Source organism: Psammomys obesus, unplaced genomic scaffold (assembly GCF_907164565.1).
Source record: "Psammomys obesus unplaced genomic scaffold, mPsaObe1.curated_primary_1811, whole genome shotgun sequence".
Taxonomy (NCBI): Eukaryota; Metazoa; Chordata; class Mammalia; order Rodentia; family Muridae; genus Psammomys; species Psammomys obesus.
The window spans coordinates 2,721,343-2,738,494 of record NW_026594462.1 but is presented as its reverse complement, the minus strand read 5'-3'; the positions used below and the strand labels follow the sequence as shown (position 1 = coordinate 2,738,494).

The following is a 17,152-nucleotide window of genomic DNA, read 5'->3' as shown; positions in this document are numbered from 1 at the left end:
TGTGCTCTATTACCCAACATTTATTGGATTATCTGGTATTTAGAATTGGTTTCCTTTGTTGATGCTTGGTAACCAGAGTCACACATGAAAACTAGTTCTGGTCCTTGAAGTTAGACTTCAGTCTCTTAGCAACAGACCTCTGGGAATTCCTCGGCCTGTGACTTTGTGCTTCCTTAGGCCTTTGCCTCAAAGCAGAGCAAAATGGCCAAGGGTGACAAGGCACAAGTCACATGTACATCAGCTGTTGGCCAGAAGGTAGATCTTGACTGAAGGAGATTATAGATCAGGGGTCTCCACGTTCTATGTCCCAAACTTTTGGCTTTGCCTTGGGTACAGGAGACACCTCGGCACAGTGATAACAGGACCAGAACACAGAGGCTCAAAGTAAGGTTTTCTATCTGTAATAGCTTTCCAGTTCTCACAAGAAGTCAGTGGCATACACACACCCTACCATTCTACATTCTGCTAGGACCCTGTAGCTTCCCACTGCACCCCAGCCCATCCCAGCTTCATTGATATAACACACTTCCAACATTTCAACCCAAAATGCTTTCAATAAAGAGATGTTTATTGGCAACAACAACAAAAAAAAAAGTGTGGAGAAGACTACCAATTATTTTTCCTGATGCCTGAGCCAAGTCACACTCCTCTCTCTCCATCCCTGTTTATAAACCTACAACTTCTTGCCTGCAGTTCCAGAAAAATCATTAGAGATATCCCTTCCCCAGCTCTGGCCTGTGTCCTATAACCTATTCACTGTGAGGGTGTGCCAGGAGGCAGCCCAGCAATCACCCAGACCCAGGTGTGTTCACACTTAGGCTCTTGGGAACAGGGGACAGATTCTCAGAGTGGGAACAGCGCCCGGGACAACCCAAAACTATACGACACACATGGATTTGACAGAAGAGCTGGGAATAGGAAAGCATATTGCTGAAAGGTCCTTCCTGGGCCATTCACACATGCAAGCTCCATAATACTCAATATTTTATAAGGCCAAAGTATCATTCAAACACAATCAGTATCAAAATGAATGAGCTATTGCCCTGGGGAAGATGGCTTGGTTGGTAAAGAGCTCGGCGTGTCTATGATGATCTGAGTGTAATGTAATCTCAGCACTGGGGAGATGGAGACAGGTGGATCTGTGGAGCTCAGGGCCAGCTAGACTAGCCTACTGTACAAATCCGAGACCGATAAGAGAATCTCTTGTAAAGAATAAGATGAGCAGCAAGTGCCCAAGGAATAATGCCAGAGGTTATGCCCTGGCTGCCGTGCACACAAAATTCATAGGCTGTTTTGTTTTTGTACATTTGACATCCAGTGTGTATTTTCAATTTGTAGAGTGTGTAGATTGGTATAACCTGGTGGCCAACATACTGGGTTAGCCAGAAACTTTGCATTAACGAGCCACATAGCCATCATCCTTGGATAAGTTCTGTGTCCCATGTCATAGGCAGTTAACCTGAAGCTGCAAGTCTCACTCCTGGGAAGGGAGCTCGGTACACCCTGTCCTGCCAGGTGTCTGGTTGGAGACACCTTGCTCTAAACACCCATTATAGTCAGGCAGTAAGTACTTCCCAAGCACTTGCTTTCTTGGACTTGACACCCTGGGAAGGAAGAGATTCTTATCCATATTGCTCAGTGAGGTTCCTGATACCGTACCCAGTATGCAGAAGATGTTAGACGGATAATAAATGAAGTGAAAAAGTAAGTTTAAAAACTTACATGAATTACAATTTATTCACTTTGTATCCCCTCTGTACCTCCCTCCCTTCTCCCCTCCCAATCCTACCCTCTCACTTAAAAAAAAAAAAAAAACCCTGTAAAGCAAAAAAATTGAAATGAAGGCTTCTCTCTTGGCGGATGTTAGTGCTGTTGGTTGGGGCTGATGGTATACTTGCAGTGTTTGTTTTTCTGATGAAGGGCTGTTTGTAGCCTGTAGCTAGTTGTGTTCCTCTAAATCATTCATTTGATGAATGTATATAGAAAGAGTGATTGAATACCTACAGACCCGGGCTCTTTGCCAAGCTCCAGGATACAAAGATAAATGAGAACTGTCTTAAAGGAAATGAGAGGTGGATAAGTAACCAATAAGTGTTAGGGTATAAGTAAACACAGTCTCTGGGGAACACAAGGAATAGTGTCCAACCAGCTCAGATCGAGTGATACCCACGAATGGGAACTTAGGTTCTGCAGTGTGTGAGATGTTCTTAGCAGCCAGCCCTGGGCCCAGCACATGCACTGAATCAGTAACTGAGTGATGAAGCCATAGGTCAAGAGTCACTTTGTTTGACCACCCAAGTGTGGTCACTGCAAGGGAAGGGAGATTGCGTGACAGGTTGGCCTTTTTAGTAAGACCCCGTCTAGGAGCCATGAGAAGTCACAATGTGGGACAGAGCAAGAGAAGGAGAGCACACACAGGACCAGTGACAGCTATCTCACCTTCTGATTACAGGCAAAGCGAAGGCTGGAGCTGGGCGAGAGTGGCCATCAGTACCTCTCAGATGGTCTAAAGACCCCCAAGGGCAAAGGAAGAGCTGCACTACGGAGTCCTGATAGTCCAAAAAGTAAGGATACATTCGTCTGTTTCCCCATGCTCCTTGGTGTGGGGCTCCCAACTTGCAAAGCTTGGGGCTGGAAGGGTGCCAAGGTCTGAATAATTTGGGCATGTTTTCTTCCTTATTTCTCCCCAAGCCTATCCAAAAGGCAGATACAATTTCTCCTGGCACCTGGCAAAAGGGTAACAGTCACTCCAGTACCTGAATGCATTTGCGCTTTGAACTAGTCATATTTAGCCTTCCCTCCCTTTAGTGGACGTTATTTAAGAGTGCAGGGATGGAGAGGAATGTGGTGGATTAAGCCACTGGGAACCTTATCCTCTAGCTCACCACACACAGTGGCTTAGGAACTAGAGCAGTGCTTGCCTAGTATGCTGGGGCCTGGGTTCAGTCCCCAGCACCACATAAACTGAGTGAAGTAGTCACACCCATAGTCCCAGCAATTTGGGAATTGGAGAATGAAGGATCATAAATTCAGTGCCATCCTCAGCTGCGTGTTGAGTTCAAGGCCAGCCTGGGGTACATGATACCTTGTCTCATGAAGGAACAAAAATTAAAAAGTAGTTGCATATACTAAGTCCCAGCTAACTTCTGCCTTCGTCAGTACTGTCATCATGTCACTTGAGAGAGAAATGAAAACGTTATAAACAGCCAAATATTTGCATTAAGTGTCTGCACTTAATACAAAAGCTAACCTAGACTTTTCCTGTAGTTTCTCTGTTAGGTATCCACAGACTATATGTAAGGGCTAAATTAGAATCTCAACCTGAGCTCCAATAGAAGAATATAACACTAAATGACATTTTGTCTAAAAGAGGGGGGAAGCTTGAACTTTTGGAGGTATTTGACTTTTTCTGAAAGATGGATTGACAAGTCTTAACACAGCAGTGCCTGAAGGACTAGTGATGTCACGTCTGTTTGAGACCCTGTCTTGAACAAAGTGGTGACCTGGCTCCATTAGTTTAGGCTTCTTAAATGAGATTCATGGAGGCTACAGTACTTTTTAATCCATTCACCTGATGATACTTTTGAACATCTCTGTGAGATGTTTCATTAGACCCAGAGAATAGGTTAAGGGAAAGTAGAAAGTACTAACAAAGTTCAAGGAAATGCCATTACCCGACATAGGAAGTCTGTATTGTCTCAGTTTTTGTTTGTTTCTTTTTCTGATAAAGCAACCTCAGAGCTTTCTGTTATTCACCCCAAACAACACCAGCTTGGCTTCAGGTACTAATCTGGCTGCCGTGGGAAAGAGGGCTTGCTTAGCTGCGAAGAAACCCTTCATTTCTTTACCTTTCCCCCTATCCCCCACCCGTTCGGTTTTTGTTTTTCTTTAAGCTCCAAAATCTCCCTCAGAAAAAACGCGGTATGATACGTCACTCGGTCTGCTCACCAAGAAGTTCATTCAGCTCCTGAGCCAGTCGCCTGATGGGGTCCTGGATCTGAACAAGGCAGCAGAGGTGCTCAAAGTGCAGAAGAGGAGGATTTACGACATCACCAACGTGCTGGAAGGCATCCACCTCATCAAGAAGAAGTCGAAGAACAACGTCCAGTGGATGTGAGTGGGGGTCTGCCGTGTCCCCGGGCACCGCCAGCTGGGGGGGGGGGGGGCGGCCTTATGACTGCTTCAGTTTCTGCAGTTAGACCCATATTTCCCCCCTACTTCCTCTCCCTCCCAGTTTTCTCTCTCTTTCCCAAAGTTGTACTTAGAAAATCAGGGCTGAGGGTAGAGCTCGGTTGGTAGAGTGCTTGCCTGTAAGGCGTAAAGCCCAGGGTTCACTCCCCAGCCCCACATAACTGCCTGTAGTATTGAAAAGCAGCAAGCAGAAGTTCAAGGACATCATATTTGATTAGTGTAAATCAAGAGGATCTTAGAATTCAATAGACCCCTGCAGTTGTAGATTAGGGAGGAAGATGCCGCCCATCACACTTAAGTCCGTGGGTATGTGTGATCTGTAGATGCACACACATGTGGCTGATACTGTATTTGGTCATCTGTGGACAGAAATGAACAAACACAGTAATGAAGAAGACTTATCCCTGCTCCTAATAGACTAACACAGTTTCTCTGTCCTTGAAGGCACGACTTCAGTGGGTTTCTTTTGCAGAAACTTATCAACGGTGTGTCTGATTCTGCGTGATAATTTCATTCGTGAATCATGGACAGAGGCATGCATTTTTTAAGTACAGCATTGATCTATGAAATCATTAAAAGGGTCAAAACTGTTTGGAGGGGGGTGTTTTGAAAAAAAATACAATTTTATGCTAACCAGTGAAGGGGTTGTCTCAAAACCATGACAGCCTAGATTCAATCCCTGAAACGTACATTAAGATGGAAGTAGAGAACCGACTCTACAGGGTTATCCCCCAGCCTCTGTACTCCCAACATGGCCTGGTGTATCCACACACTCAGAAAAACAAGTAAATGTCTGAATATAGTTCAAGGGCTCAGAATGTAACTTGCTGGTGGAGCAATAGCCCAGCAAGCATGAAAGAAGCCCCTGAGTTCAGTCCTCAGTTTGGATTTGTCTGGAATTGTGGACAACTCAGGGACTCACTTTGACCTGTGCCTTAGAGAAACCTGTTGGCTGCTCGTCTTTGTTCTTGCAGATGCCTACCACACCTGTTCCATTTGCCCCCAGGGGTGTTTGTATTAGGAGATGGTGGTGGAGGGCCAGGTGGCTGCCTTTTTTGCCCTCAGAATTTCAGAGTTCTGAACAAGCAGATTTTTTTTTAAAGGACCCTGAATATAACTGTTTTCACCTGATTTCTGTGGCATCTGAAAAGTACATGACTGTATTTATGGCAAATGTATTTCTAAAGCTCTTCTCTTAACACTTGGCTAACAAACATGGCCTTCCATGACATGGCAGAGGGAGGTTGTTGGCCCCCAAGGATTGGTTTGTTTTGTTTTGTTTTTTTTAATTACCCCCCTCACTTTAGCTCCTGTGAAGTGCCATAAAGATTCTGTGTTTGCTTCTAGGGGCTGCAGTCTGTCTGAGGATGGGGGCATGCTGGCCCAGTGTCAAGGCCTGTCCAAAGAAGTGACCGAGCTCAGTCAGGAAGAGAAGAAATTAGATGAGCTGATCCAAAGCTGCACCCTGGACCTCAAACTGTTAACCGAGGATTCAGAGAATCAAAGATATCCTTTGTGCCTACTGCTGGTTAGAGCCCTCTGTACTCTTTCCAGAGCTGACAGACTTATTCATGGGCCAGATAGATTTTAATCTGTCATCATGCAAACAAGCAGTGTGTGTGTGTGTGTGTGTGTATGTGTGTGTGTGTGTGTGTGTGTGTGTGTGTGTGTGTGTGTGTGTGTGATACGTGCCTCACACGACAGGGCTTTTAATAAGGTACCTTTAGAATATATGATATTATTATCAATGTTGATAGCCAGGTGAAAACTGTTTTTTAAAGCATTTTATTCATGTGTGGTTGGAACATGCGGATCCACTGTCATCATATGAACACACTATTAAAAAATAATTGTAAGGTGTCAGTATTAATATTAATGGCAACACTCAGCAGATTTGTCTTTGGCTTCAGATTTCCGGTGTGCATTAGCTGTTACTTCTGGGATTCTCAGAATTCTATCTTCTTTTCATCAGACATTGTAACAGTTGGAGTTTGCTGAGTCTGTGTGGTTGGGCTACAGTTGAGGATAGAAAGGTAAACTGTAGCCAGGTGTGGTGGGACTGCCTGTAATCCTTGCAGCAGGGAAACAGTCCTGAGCTCACAGCCACCCTGGTTACAGTAGCAAGGCCCCATCTCAAGAAGAAAACAAAAGGAAACTACACTTTTAAAGTCAGGTATGGTGGTGCATACTGTGATAGCAGCCTTTGAAAAGATAAAGAGATAATGATCAGGAGTTCAAAGCCAGCCTGGGTGCCAGAGCAAGTTTGGGAGGCAGAGGCAGGTAGAGTTCCAGACCAGCTAAAACTATATAGTGAGTATGTAGTATGTAGTCTACCTTTTCTCAAAAAATTACATAAGTAAAAATTTAAGAATAAGAAGAGCCTGCTGTGGCGGTGCCCTCCAGCAATGCCGGCATCCAGGAGGCAGAGGCAGCCAGATTTTTGTGAACTTGAGGCCAGCCCGTTCCACAAAGCAAGTTCCAGGACAGTGAGTGAGTAAATGGCTCAGCAGGTAAAGGTGCTTGTCCCCAAGCCTGAAGACCTGAGCTTCGTCCCTGGGACCCGCATGGTAGGAGCAGAGATCTGACTCCAGCAAGTTTTCGTGACCTCAGCCCCCGCTGTCACACACACTGTGGCACACACCCACTCATACACATACTAAATAAATAGGAAATAGCATTTTTTTTTTTTTTGAAAGAAAGAAATCAAAAGTAAGAAACTACACTGTGGAAACGCTGTGTGGTTACACACGATTGACAGCTGTCCTGAACTTGTGGCTTGTAGTGTTGTCATTCCTATTTTTCTGCGACCTTTGTTACCAAAAGAAAAAAAACAAAAAACAAAAACCAAACAAGTTTCCTTGAAGGGGGACCACTAGCCCGAGAAACAGATTCCTGAGGGAGTCACATCGGAAGCACTTTTAAGTTTGTAAGATTAGAACTATATTTATGAAATTTTTGTCTCAACCTTCCGTCCGGCTCCCAGTCTGGTACAGTGTGTTCACAGATGTATTGAAATTCTGCTTCCTTCAGCTTTTAGAGTAATTGTAGATGTGTTTTATTTTAGTAAGCTCTTGTCACATAGCTTTTAGACAATGGGCTCAAGGTTAAAAACCTGGTTATCAGTTTATATAGTGTTTTTTAAAACAAAAATTTAGTGTCCCCAAACGGCCCCCATTGGCTTCTCCGGGAGGCTGAGTGGTGACCGAAAGCCTAGAACCTTCCAAGAGCATCATACTTACTCCGGCCTTGGCGAGTGTGTGTGTTCATTCATTCCTTTGTATCATGAAAGTTGACTAATGGCACACCCCTTTACTCCCGGCACTGAGAAGGCAGCAGGCACATCTGTTGATTTTGAGGCCAGCCTAGTCAACATAGCAAAGTCCCAGGCAGCCAAGGCTGCAGAGTGAGACGCTATGTTTCAAAACAAAAACAAAAACAAAAAAAACATAAATAAATATAAGAGTTCTGACTTTCATGGACATTAGGCATACACATGGCGCACATACGTATAAGCAGTCAAACATTCAGACACTTAAAAAAGAAATCTTTTTAAAAAAAAAATTAAAGTCACTCAAGGACTCGTAAGATGGCTAGCAAAGGTGCTTGCCACTCTTGCCTGATGGCCTCAGTTTGATCTGTGGAACCCATGGTGGAAGGGGACAACCTGACCCCAAAGAGTTGCCAGCTGACTGCCACTCTAGCCATGATGTGTGCACACACACACACACAACACACACCAACAATAACAGTAATAAGTAATTTTTTCGTAAGTTGACTGAAAACACATGTTACATTAAACATGTTCCTCTTTGTCGCTTCTCAAGTCAAAGCCTTGGCCCTGTTGCCTCTCCTGTTGAGTGCCTGTCTCTGGCTGGGTTTGGGTGAGTGCTTTGTCATCTGGTAAATACCATGCTCTTTCATGATATCCTTTCAGGCTAGGCTTCTGGGACACTTAAATGAATTGTTCAGCACTTGAAGTAACTACTGAGAGTCGTGAAATGTTAATTTATTCTTTTTAGCGAAGTCATTGTATCTTAAATTCGCTCGGTTGCCGAGCACCTGGGCACTGCTCGCCTCCTTGGGAACCCTGAATCCTAGTGTTAATAATAACAAGAGTAATTTTCCCTAACAGAAATAATGATGCTCTGATCCCTAGGCAGTACGTAATCACACCAGCCCAGGTGTGCTTGCGTAAACACGCTGTCTGCCTAAGCAGAAGACTCCCTTCTTTCTTGGCTATTTATTCATTCATTTGGTGGCTCCTGGCACTTGCTACTAGCAAGCAGAAGTGGCTGCTGTTTCAAAAATTTTTTGATTAGTAAATCTTAAGGCCTCCACCCCCACCCCCACTCTGCCGCAAGTTAGGACCATCTGTCAATCAGTTTGATAGACAGGGCCCTTCATTGGAGCTCAGGGAATGCCGGTACACAAGACTGGCAAGCTAACGAGATTTCCTTGATTCTCGAGAACATCAACTGGAAGACAAGGGCCATGGAGGAACCCATTTATTCAGCGATCCAAAGGGGAAGGCTTACCTATACTTTTAAGTCATGACGCAATGGATAATTTTTTTTCTATGTGTCTGCTTTGTTATTTTCATGATAGCTGTATCAGTGGCCACTAGATGGAAGATTTCCTTAACAGTTCTAACGTTAGCTTATGTTACATATCAAGATATTCGAAAAATTAGTGGCCTTAAAGACCAAACTGTTATAGTTGTGAAAGCCCCTCCAGAAACAAGACTTGAAGTGCCTGATTCAATAGAGGTAAGGGACAGCGACGCCGTCCGTCTGTAGAGATGTAGAGGTCTTTCCGGAATACCTGAGCTTGAATTGTTGGCTCCTGGTTAAAGTCTGCCGCCTCCCAAGCACTTTATAATTTTTTTCCTCATTGATTTCACTTAACCCAAAATTTAAAAAGGTTCAACAGTTCCCTGCTTCTTAAATGTCCAAAATGTCTGGTTTTGGTTTAGAAGGGCACTCTGGTCACAGCGGTCTTTGCTGCCGCATCTCCCTTAAACTTTCATCGTTCACAATTTGTTTGTTATCTGGTGGTTGTGGTCAGTGCAAACAGCTTGAGAAGTTTTATGTTGGAGAGACAGTCCCCACGACAAATAGAGCTCCGGGGATTTCAGTAGTATCTCACCGTCTTATCACACTTTGAGAATTTTTAAGAATTGATTTTTAGCATCTTTACATTGTGAGAAAATTAAATGGGGCCGTGGGGTAATCAATAGACAAGAATATTGTGAGAAAGTAGGACGGGCATTCTTGTAATTGCTTTCAGGTGTACATTGATAAAATCAGCCTAGGCTGTAATTATAAGGTAAAGGAACTATAGTGAAAAGAGAGTATCTAGACTATTAAAAGATAATGCCTAAAATATTAAATTTACAAGTAAACTTCTTGCCCTATAAAATTATAATGTTATGATCTAGATGAGGAAGGTTTCTAAATATTAGTGCACTGAGCAAGCCGACGAGATAGCTTAATGGTTAGAGCACGGGCCCTTATTCCAGAGAACCCAAGTCCAATTCCCAGCACCTATGTAGAGCAGCTCATAAGGACCTGTGACTCCAGCTCCAGCGGACGCAGTGCAGTGGCTCTGACAACCAGCCACACACAGGGAGCTATACTCATGCAGACACAAAAGGATTCCTTTAACTATTGGGCTGGAGAGATGGCCTAGCAGTTATGAGCACTGGCTGCTCTTCCAGAGGACCTAGGTTCAAGTCCCAACACCCACATGGCAGCTTAAACCTGTCTATAACTCCAGTTTCAGGGCTTCTGACATCCTGACACAGACATACATACAGGCAAAACACACAAACACATAAAATAATAATTCTTATAAAATAAAAATAAGTCTTGGGCCGGAGAAGTTGCTTAGTGGTTAAGAGCACTGGCTGCTCTTCCAGAGGACCTGGGTGGTTCCCAGCACCCACATGGCAGCTCACAGCCATCTATAATTTCTATTTCCAGACGATCCATTGCCCTCCTCTGACCTCCTCGAGCGCCAACAGACATATGCTAAAGCATAGACATGCATGCAGGCAAAACACTCATACACATAGAAATAAATGGATAAAAGTTTTTGAATCCTCTCATAGACCAGATGGCTTACAGTCAAATTATTTTAACATAAGTAAATAAAAATATTTTAAAAATCAATATTTGACAGTCAGTGGCCCATGTCTTTAATCTCAGCAATTGGGAGGCGGAGGCAGGCAGATCTCTGAGTTCAAGGCTAACCTGGTCTACAGAGTGAGTTCTAGTAAAGCCAGGACTATACAGAAACGCTGTCAAAAAAAAAAAAAAAAACAATAGCTTTATTCTTTATTAACTGAAACTCCTAGCACTTTAGAATACTTTATATAAGAAGGTTCTTAGAGTTTAACATTAGAAAGCCTTACTATGACGAATTAATTTAATAGAAATGCATTTTTTTAAATACTTAACAGGCCTGTAAATAATTTACAGGAAAATAATATATCTAAAGAATACTGCACACCCCAACCCAAGAAAGTATTTCTTTGTAGCAAAGATCAATAAACTTTCAAAAGTTCCAGGTAGCAGTTTGTCTTTGGTCTTGTAAGCAACATAGTTTGGATTATTCAAGTAATAAACTCTACTGTATTTACTGTGTAATATGAAAATAGCTAGAGACAACATATACAGCATGAGAATGGCCACAAACTGTGTCCCAATAAAACTTTACTTACAAAGCTGGCTGGTGGCTTGGATTTGGCCTTCAGGCTATAGTTGTTTGCTGGCCCCTGCTCTAGAAGAATGTCATTACTGACAGACTAGGAATGAGGGAGCAAAATGAACAATGAATGTTGCCCTTCCAGTTTTAGGTGAGGTATGCTTTGGTTTTCATTCCTTAAGTGAACTTGAGCTGACCTCTTGTGTTTCTAGAGCCTACAAATACATTTGGCAAGTACCCAAGGGCCCATTGAGGTTTACTTGTGTCCAGAAGAGACGGAAACACACAGACCCATGAAAACAAATAACCAAGACCACAATGGGAATATCCCTAAGCCCACTTCCAAAGGTAAATATGTCACGGTTGTCTGTGAGAAGCAATGTTTAAGAATGAAAGTGTCTGGAAAGATCCTCTTTCAGGACCACATGGCTACATCCTAAAAAAATGCTTAGGGCTACTAGATTGCGGCCATTATTGATAGGAGTCACATGCAACCCATCAAACTGGCCAGAGTAACCAAATGCTGGACAGGACCAGTTCACAGGGTCATTGCATGCAAATGGGCCTGGAGTTGATGGGTGACACTAGCCGCTCCCTCATTCGCCATGTTAAAGGCCTCCTGTGAACGGGTGAGGGACTGGCCACGGGATGATTAGTACCTTAAAGCCTTCGTGTTGTGTGGAAGGGATGGGGAGAGAAGCTTCATGTTGTCGTAACAGTTTTCTGAGGCACTGTTACTAATTTATAGACTAAAATAATGATCTTGGTCAAAATGGTCCCTCACCACCGATGAAGAGCCTGCAGTCTCTTAAAAGCATAAAGCTCTTTCCTTAGCCTACTGAACAGTGACTGCAGTGAGGAGTGAGGCTATGGACAGTGTTGGTTTATCAGCCACGCTTGACAAGACATCTCAAATGATGAGATCATTAGGGGAGGATATGGCCAGAAAGCAGCTCACTTCTCTTTTCCTCACGCTATAGCAAAGCTCTTGGAAGCTTCGGCCTGGATATATAGATAAATAAAACCTTTATCAAAAAAATTGAAAAAAAAAATTCTTTTTAGTTTAAACATATACACACTAGGAGAAAGCAGAGTGATGTCCTTCTTCATCCTGCTAGCCTAACGGTGATCAGTGTCCTCAAGTAGCCTCATTGAGCTGACGAGCAACCACACACACGTTCTTCCAGACAAAGTAGGTTTTCTTATTTTCTTCTAACGTTGGCTCTCCTCCCCACCCCGCCCCCACTCCCCTCTTCTCCCCCTTTCAGACTTGGCTTCTAACAACTCAGGACATAGCGAATGCTCGGTTTCTACAGCAAACCTCTCTCCTCTGGCCTCCCCAGCCAACCTTTTACAGCAGACTGAGGACCAAATTCCTTCCAACCTCGAAGGACCTTTTGTGAACTTGCTGCCTCCCCTACTCCAAGAGGACTACCTGCTAAGCCTGGGGGAGGAGGAGGGCATCAGTGATCTCTTCGATGCGTATGATTTGGAAAAGCTGCCCCTCGTGGAGGACTTCATGTGTAGTTGATTGGGCTTTGTACAAACTGTCCTTATAAACCAATATTTTTTTATCACGGAATCAGAACGTGTATCACAGTGTTGTCCCTTCCTGCCTTCTTCCTCCAAGAGTATCATGAAGTAAACTTCAGAACAAAGCTGACATTTTGATGAATTATTAATTTTATTATTATTATTATTATTTTTTAATCCTAAACGCACAGTTGCAGGCTCCCTTGGGAAAGCCCTGCCTGGTCCCAGGCTCCAAAATCTTCCTGATGAGTCAGCAAGTGAGAAGATGTGCAATCAGGTGTCTCTCGCCTGTCCTTTCCCCCCCTCCTTCCTCTCCTTTCCTTGCGGACTGGCTTGCTGTGCCTAACGGATGGGCTGTTGAATGGGCCTGGCCACCTGGCCCACTGGAAAACAGCACTCTCCCTTAACAGCATTTCAAGCCGTGCCTTCTCTGCGGAATGCATGTCTTTGTGAGTCTGCTAACATGGAATGGAATTCTGCCACAAATGCAAGCTTGAAGTCATGCAAAGGAATGACCTGGATTTCTTCAGCTCTTAGGAATATTTAAATTACTCTCATAATCCAGTGTAAGCTATGGGCCCTGTGTCCCACCAGGAGGTTGCAGGAGCCTCCACAGCCTTTTGGATGAAGAACTTGTTTGCGAGTACTCATTGCAGATACGGAGACTAGTAGAGTTCTGCTGCTCGAAGCTGTTGTGGATTTCCCTGTCTCCATACCCCACTCCCACCTCCCCCCAACACCCCACCCTGCCCCCCGTCCCTTGTATTTGTGAGTTTTCGGTCGATTACTTGCAACTTAGGAGTTCCTTGTGGGTTGTTTTAGAGTTTTTATTTTTCTAGCTGCCATTGAAGCATTCCTGTGGCGCCCATCACCATTTCGATTGAATTGTTTACCTTAAAGCGATTCTTGCAAATTCCTGTTCCTTTAGCAGAGGGAAAGAACCTCTACTGATCAGAGCATCTAAACCTATGTGACCTAAGGTCCACTAGCCTCTGCGAGAAGCATCCTCTGTCTTGCTTCTTTCCCCAGGAGGGGAGCTTGGAGCGAGACCAGCTCTGGAGCTCACCAACTCGAGAGGCCCGTAGTGAGGACCTCGGGCCAGATGCTACAGCTGTCCCATGGAGCAGCAGGCATGGATCCCTCCATCCTTGGGCTTCCCGGGCCCCTGTGACCGGGGAAAGGGCTCTAATGCCATACTCAGGGAGACCACTTCTCAGGATGCGGTCAGGTGGAGAGGCCCTAGGGAGAAAGATACCCCATTGCATGAGTGGCATTCTATCAGGGACACTTCCTTAAGTTGAAGGAGGAGCTCCCACTCTGTCGGGGATAGGGTGGAGTCAGGGGTTGGACTAGTTCTAGCCAGAACCTACTCAGCCCTTCCACTGTGAGTGGGTGCCTTCGATTAAGGGAGGTCAGGAGATAGGAAATGCAGTGATAGAATGCCAGGGCGACTCCCTCGTTACTCCTCAGGAATGGTGTCCCAAACTGGAGGCTTTGTATCAGCAACGATCCTTCCAGTTTCTTCCAAGAATAGCGTTCCCACTGGCAGGTGGCGGCCGCCACCTTGTCCTGGTGTTGAATATGGCATAGTACCTCAAATCCATTCCTTGGATGCTAAGGGCTGCGGAAATGAGTTAGTCGTGAAAACTAACCTCCAGCCGAGCAGTTTGAAACGCTATGTGCCTGGCCCACCCGGGAGGCGCGTAGTAGGCACTCAACACATTTGATCCAGTTGAAAAATATCCCTTGGGAAAACATTTTACTAAACCACAAGAACCCTGGCCAGTTTACTCTAGATAGATTTCCACAATATGCAAAGTGGTGGTGGTGGGGGTGGAGACAGAAGACACCGGCACTTTAAACTCTGTGTGTGGGTATGCGTGGTGTATGTTTGGGAAGAAAAAATCAAAGGTGCAGACTATCTTCCTCTCTCTTCTTCAGCCTCCAGCCCCAGCCTCCTCCCCTCACACACTCTGGACTTGGTACAGAATAATCCGTGTGGTCCGAGCTGAAGCACTGGGGTGGAGGAGGGAGGGGGAGCTTCGTGTTAAGTGCCTACTGGAAATGCACTGTGGGGTTTTTTCCTGTATGGGAAACCATTTATGCCAAGCTTTCCCCCCATGTCCTCTATTTATCTCATCTGGTTAGCTGCCTCTGCCTCTGGCTTTGTGTAATTCTCTTGGCCAGCTGCACAGAGCTGGGTTTCTTTCCCCAAAGTCCAATGACTGAACTCACCTGGCTCCAGGTTGTTGTGTTTGGTTGACTTTCCTTGTTGAAACTATTCGTATTGTAATACCGTATTTATTGTTTTAAGAAATGAAAGGAATACTAATAAGTCTTCAAGAGTTCTTAAATGCATAACGAGACTTTTCCAGTTAATGGGCTTAACTGGCGTACGTAGATGAGACATCCGTACTATATTCTGTTTGCATTTAGGCATTTTCTTTGCTCGTAGTATCTGGCACTCAAAGTAGGTGAGTACTACAGTATTTTTGTTACTTTAAGTCCTGAGAATGCAGGTTCCCTGGTACCATTGAGTTGCTGCTACTAAAAGCTCACATGCGGGATGGCTGAAAGTTACAAGTGTGCGAATGATGACGGCATGAGCCTCAGAGAATTAAACTGTATAAAGGGCAACACATGAGCTGTCAAACAGTGTTAGGTATGTGTTTGTGTACATAGCAGTTGTATTTAAGTCGATACAGTCCTTTCACATTGCCATTCTTTCCCAGTTTTGTACAGAGACAGCAGTTCGTTTGTAACCACTGCCAGAACATTTTCTAGCTGGTTTATAATTTTTTTTTTTTTTTAAGACTGTTGCCTTGGTTTTCCGGTTTCTTGTTTTGTTTTTGTTTTTGTTTTTGTTGTCGCGCCTGTGACTCTTGTTTGCCTTCTTGTCGTACGTGTAGCTCTGTCTGTAAATAGAATCACAGTATTTAAAGCTTTAGCTTTCAGGAAAAACGAAGTTAGAATCCAAGTGTGTGCATGACGAGTTGTGTGTATGAGAAAGGGATCTGAAGGAAGATGCCTTGCGGAGGAAGTCGGATGGCCGTTGGCAGGGTGTGGGAATGTCTTTCCTACGGGGTACTTGCTTTTGTAAAAAGGAGGTGTTTCTCCCAACACTGGGAGTAGGCAAACTACTAACCAGTTCAGCTTTGTGTTGTATGCTAGTTTAAAAATAAATAAATAATGTAATATAATGTAAAAATAGACAAACAAACAAACGAAAAGCTTTTATGATGGATTTTGTAAATAGATTTGTTACAGGGTGACCTGTTCTAGCTGTGATCTTACCACTTCAAATGGATGTAATTTGAATAAATTTTGTATGGTAAAGGGTCAATAAAATGATTTTTTTAAGAGTTCAGACTTGTGGATGGATTTTCTTAGTATTATCTTAAGTTCTCATGGGGTGGTTGTTTTTTAGGTAGGATAATCTGTACTCTAGGTTGGCCTCAAATTTGCTGTATAGCTGAGCACAATCAATTCCAGATCCTTCTGCGTCTACCACCTGGGTGCTGAGATTCTAGGCCCATGGTGTGCCGCCATGCCTGGTTTGTTTTATGTGGTACTGGGCATTGAACTCAGGGCCTCGTGCATGCGAGGCAGGTACTGTACCAAGTGAGCTACATTCTCAGCATGTTCCCCTCTCTTTAGATAGGATCTTATGTGGCCCAAACCTATGGTGTGTTTATTCCTTCATTGTACATGTCTTTGTCTTGTATATTTTTCTGTGTTGGCACTTTCATACAAACATCATGCTTGTAATGACTAGATACCATTCCACCGAGTAAGATTTTATTCGTTACCCAGGCAATTTCCTATTTTGAGAAAATGGGGGTGGAGAGGTTACAGTAGTTATCAATAGCCAGGAACTATTTTTCAATGTGGTAAAATACACAGCAAAGCTTATCATTACTGAATGTATTTTGTTGTTCACAGTGCACAACCATATCTATCTGGTTTCCGAATAATCACTCCAAAAGGAAACCTGTACACCCTAAGCAGCCACTTCCTATCCCCCTACTTAACGCTGTTGGCAACTGCTGGTCCATTTTGCTGCGGAGAATTTGCCTCTGGATAATTCTTATAATGGAATAAAAAATATGTATAGTCTTTATGTCTGGCTTCTTCGGATAACTATTTCAGGATCCATCCATTTAGTAGCATGCCAGTATTTCATTCTTTTCTATGCCCGAATAGTAGTCCATTGTATGGATATGCCACAATTTATTTATCCATCAGCTGATGTATATTTGGGTTGCTTCCAGCTGTAGACTATTAGAATTCTAGGCACTATCTTGAGGGCTTTGATGAATGTTCTGGGTATTTTCAAAGCATGTATGAGTGGCTCATACTGTCTCTTCTTCACTTTAGAACATAAGTTCTATAATGTTTTTCTGTCTGGATCACTATTTAGGACCTCAGCTCTGAGAATAGTGCCTGCATGTACTAAATCCCTAATAAATACTTGAATGAAAGTTCTTTTCAGTTTTTTTTTTTTGAGACAGGTTTTCTCTGTGTAGCCCTATCCATCCTGGAACTCCCTTTGTAGACCAGGCTGGCCTTGAACTCAGAACCTTAAAAGATGGAGTCTCACTGCCTCTGCCACCCAAGTGCTGGGATTACAGGTGTGTGCCACCACTACCCAGTGAATGAAAGTTCTCATATTGTACATTTAAACTTTTTTTTTTTAAATAACCAAGGGTAACATCATCAGTTC

The 17,152-nt window shown here is 43.8% G+C and overlaps 1 protein-coding gene across 2 annotated transcripts in view; it reads left to right on the top strand.

Moving 5' to 3' along the window:
* The window catches only part of E2f3 (E2F transcription factor 3), a 78,902-nt gene extending 63,106 nt beyond the window's left edge, over positions 1-15,796 (top strand). The window contains exons 2-7 of one of the 2 annotated variants that reach the window (XM_055619097.1): positions 2,453-2,564; positions 3,912-4,113; positions 5,539-5,697; positions 8,843-8,957; positions 11,109-11,244; positions 12,165-15,796. In XM_055619097.1, coding sequence (XP_055475072.1) covers positions 2,453-2,564; positions 3,912-4,113; positions 5,539-5,697; positions 8,843-8,957; positions 11,109-11,244; positions 12,165-12,427 — 987 coding nt within the window. In that variant the 3' untranslated portion in view covers positions 12,428-15,796. Of the gene's footprint in view, positions 1-2,452; positions 2,565-3,893; positions 4,114-5,538; positions 5,698-8,842; positions 8,958-11,108; positions 11,245-12,164 lie in introns of both variants that reach the window. The other variant, XM_055619095.1, reaches the window with a different exon arrangement.
* The last annotated feature ends 1,356 nt before the right edge of the window (positions 15,797-17,152 follow it).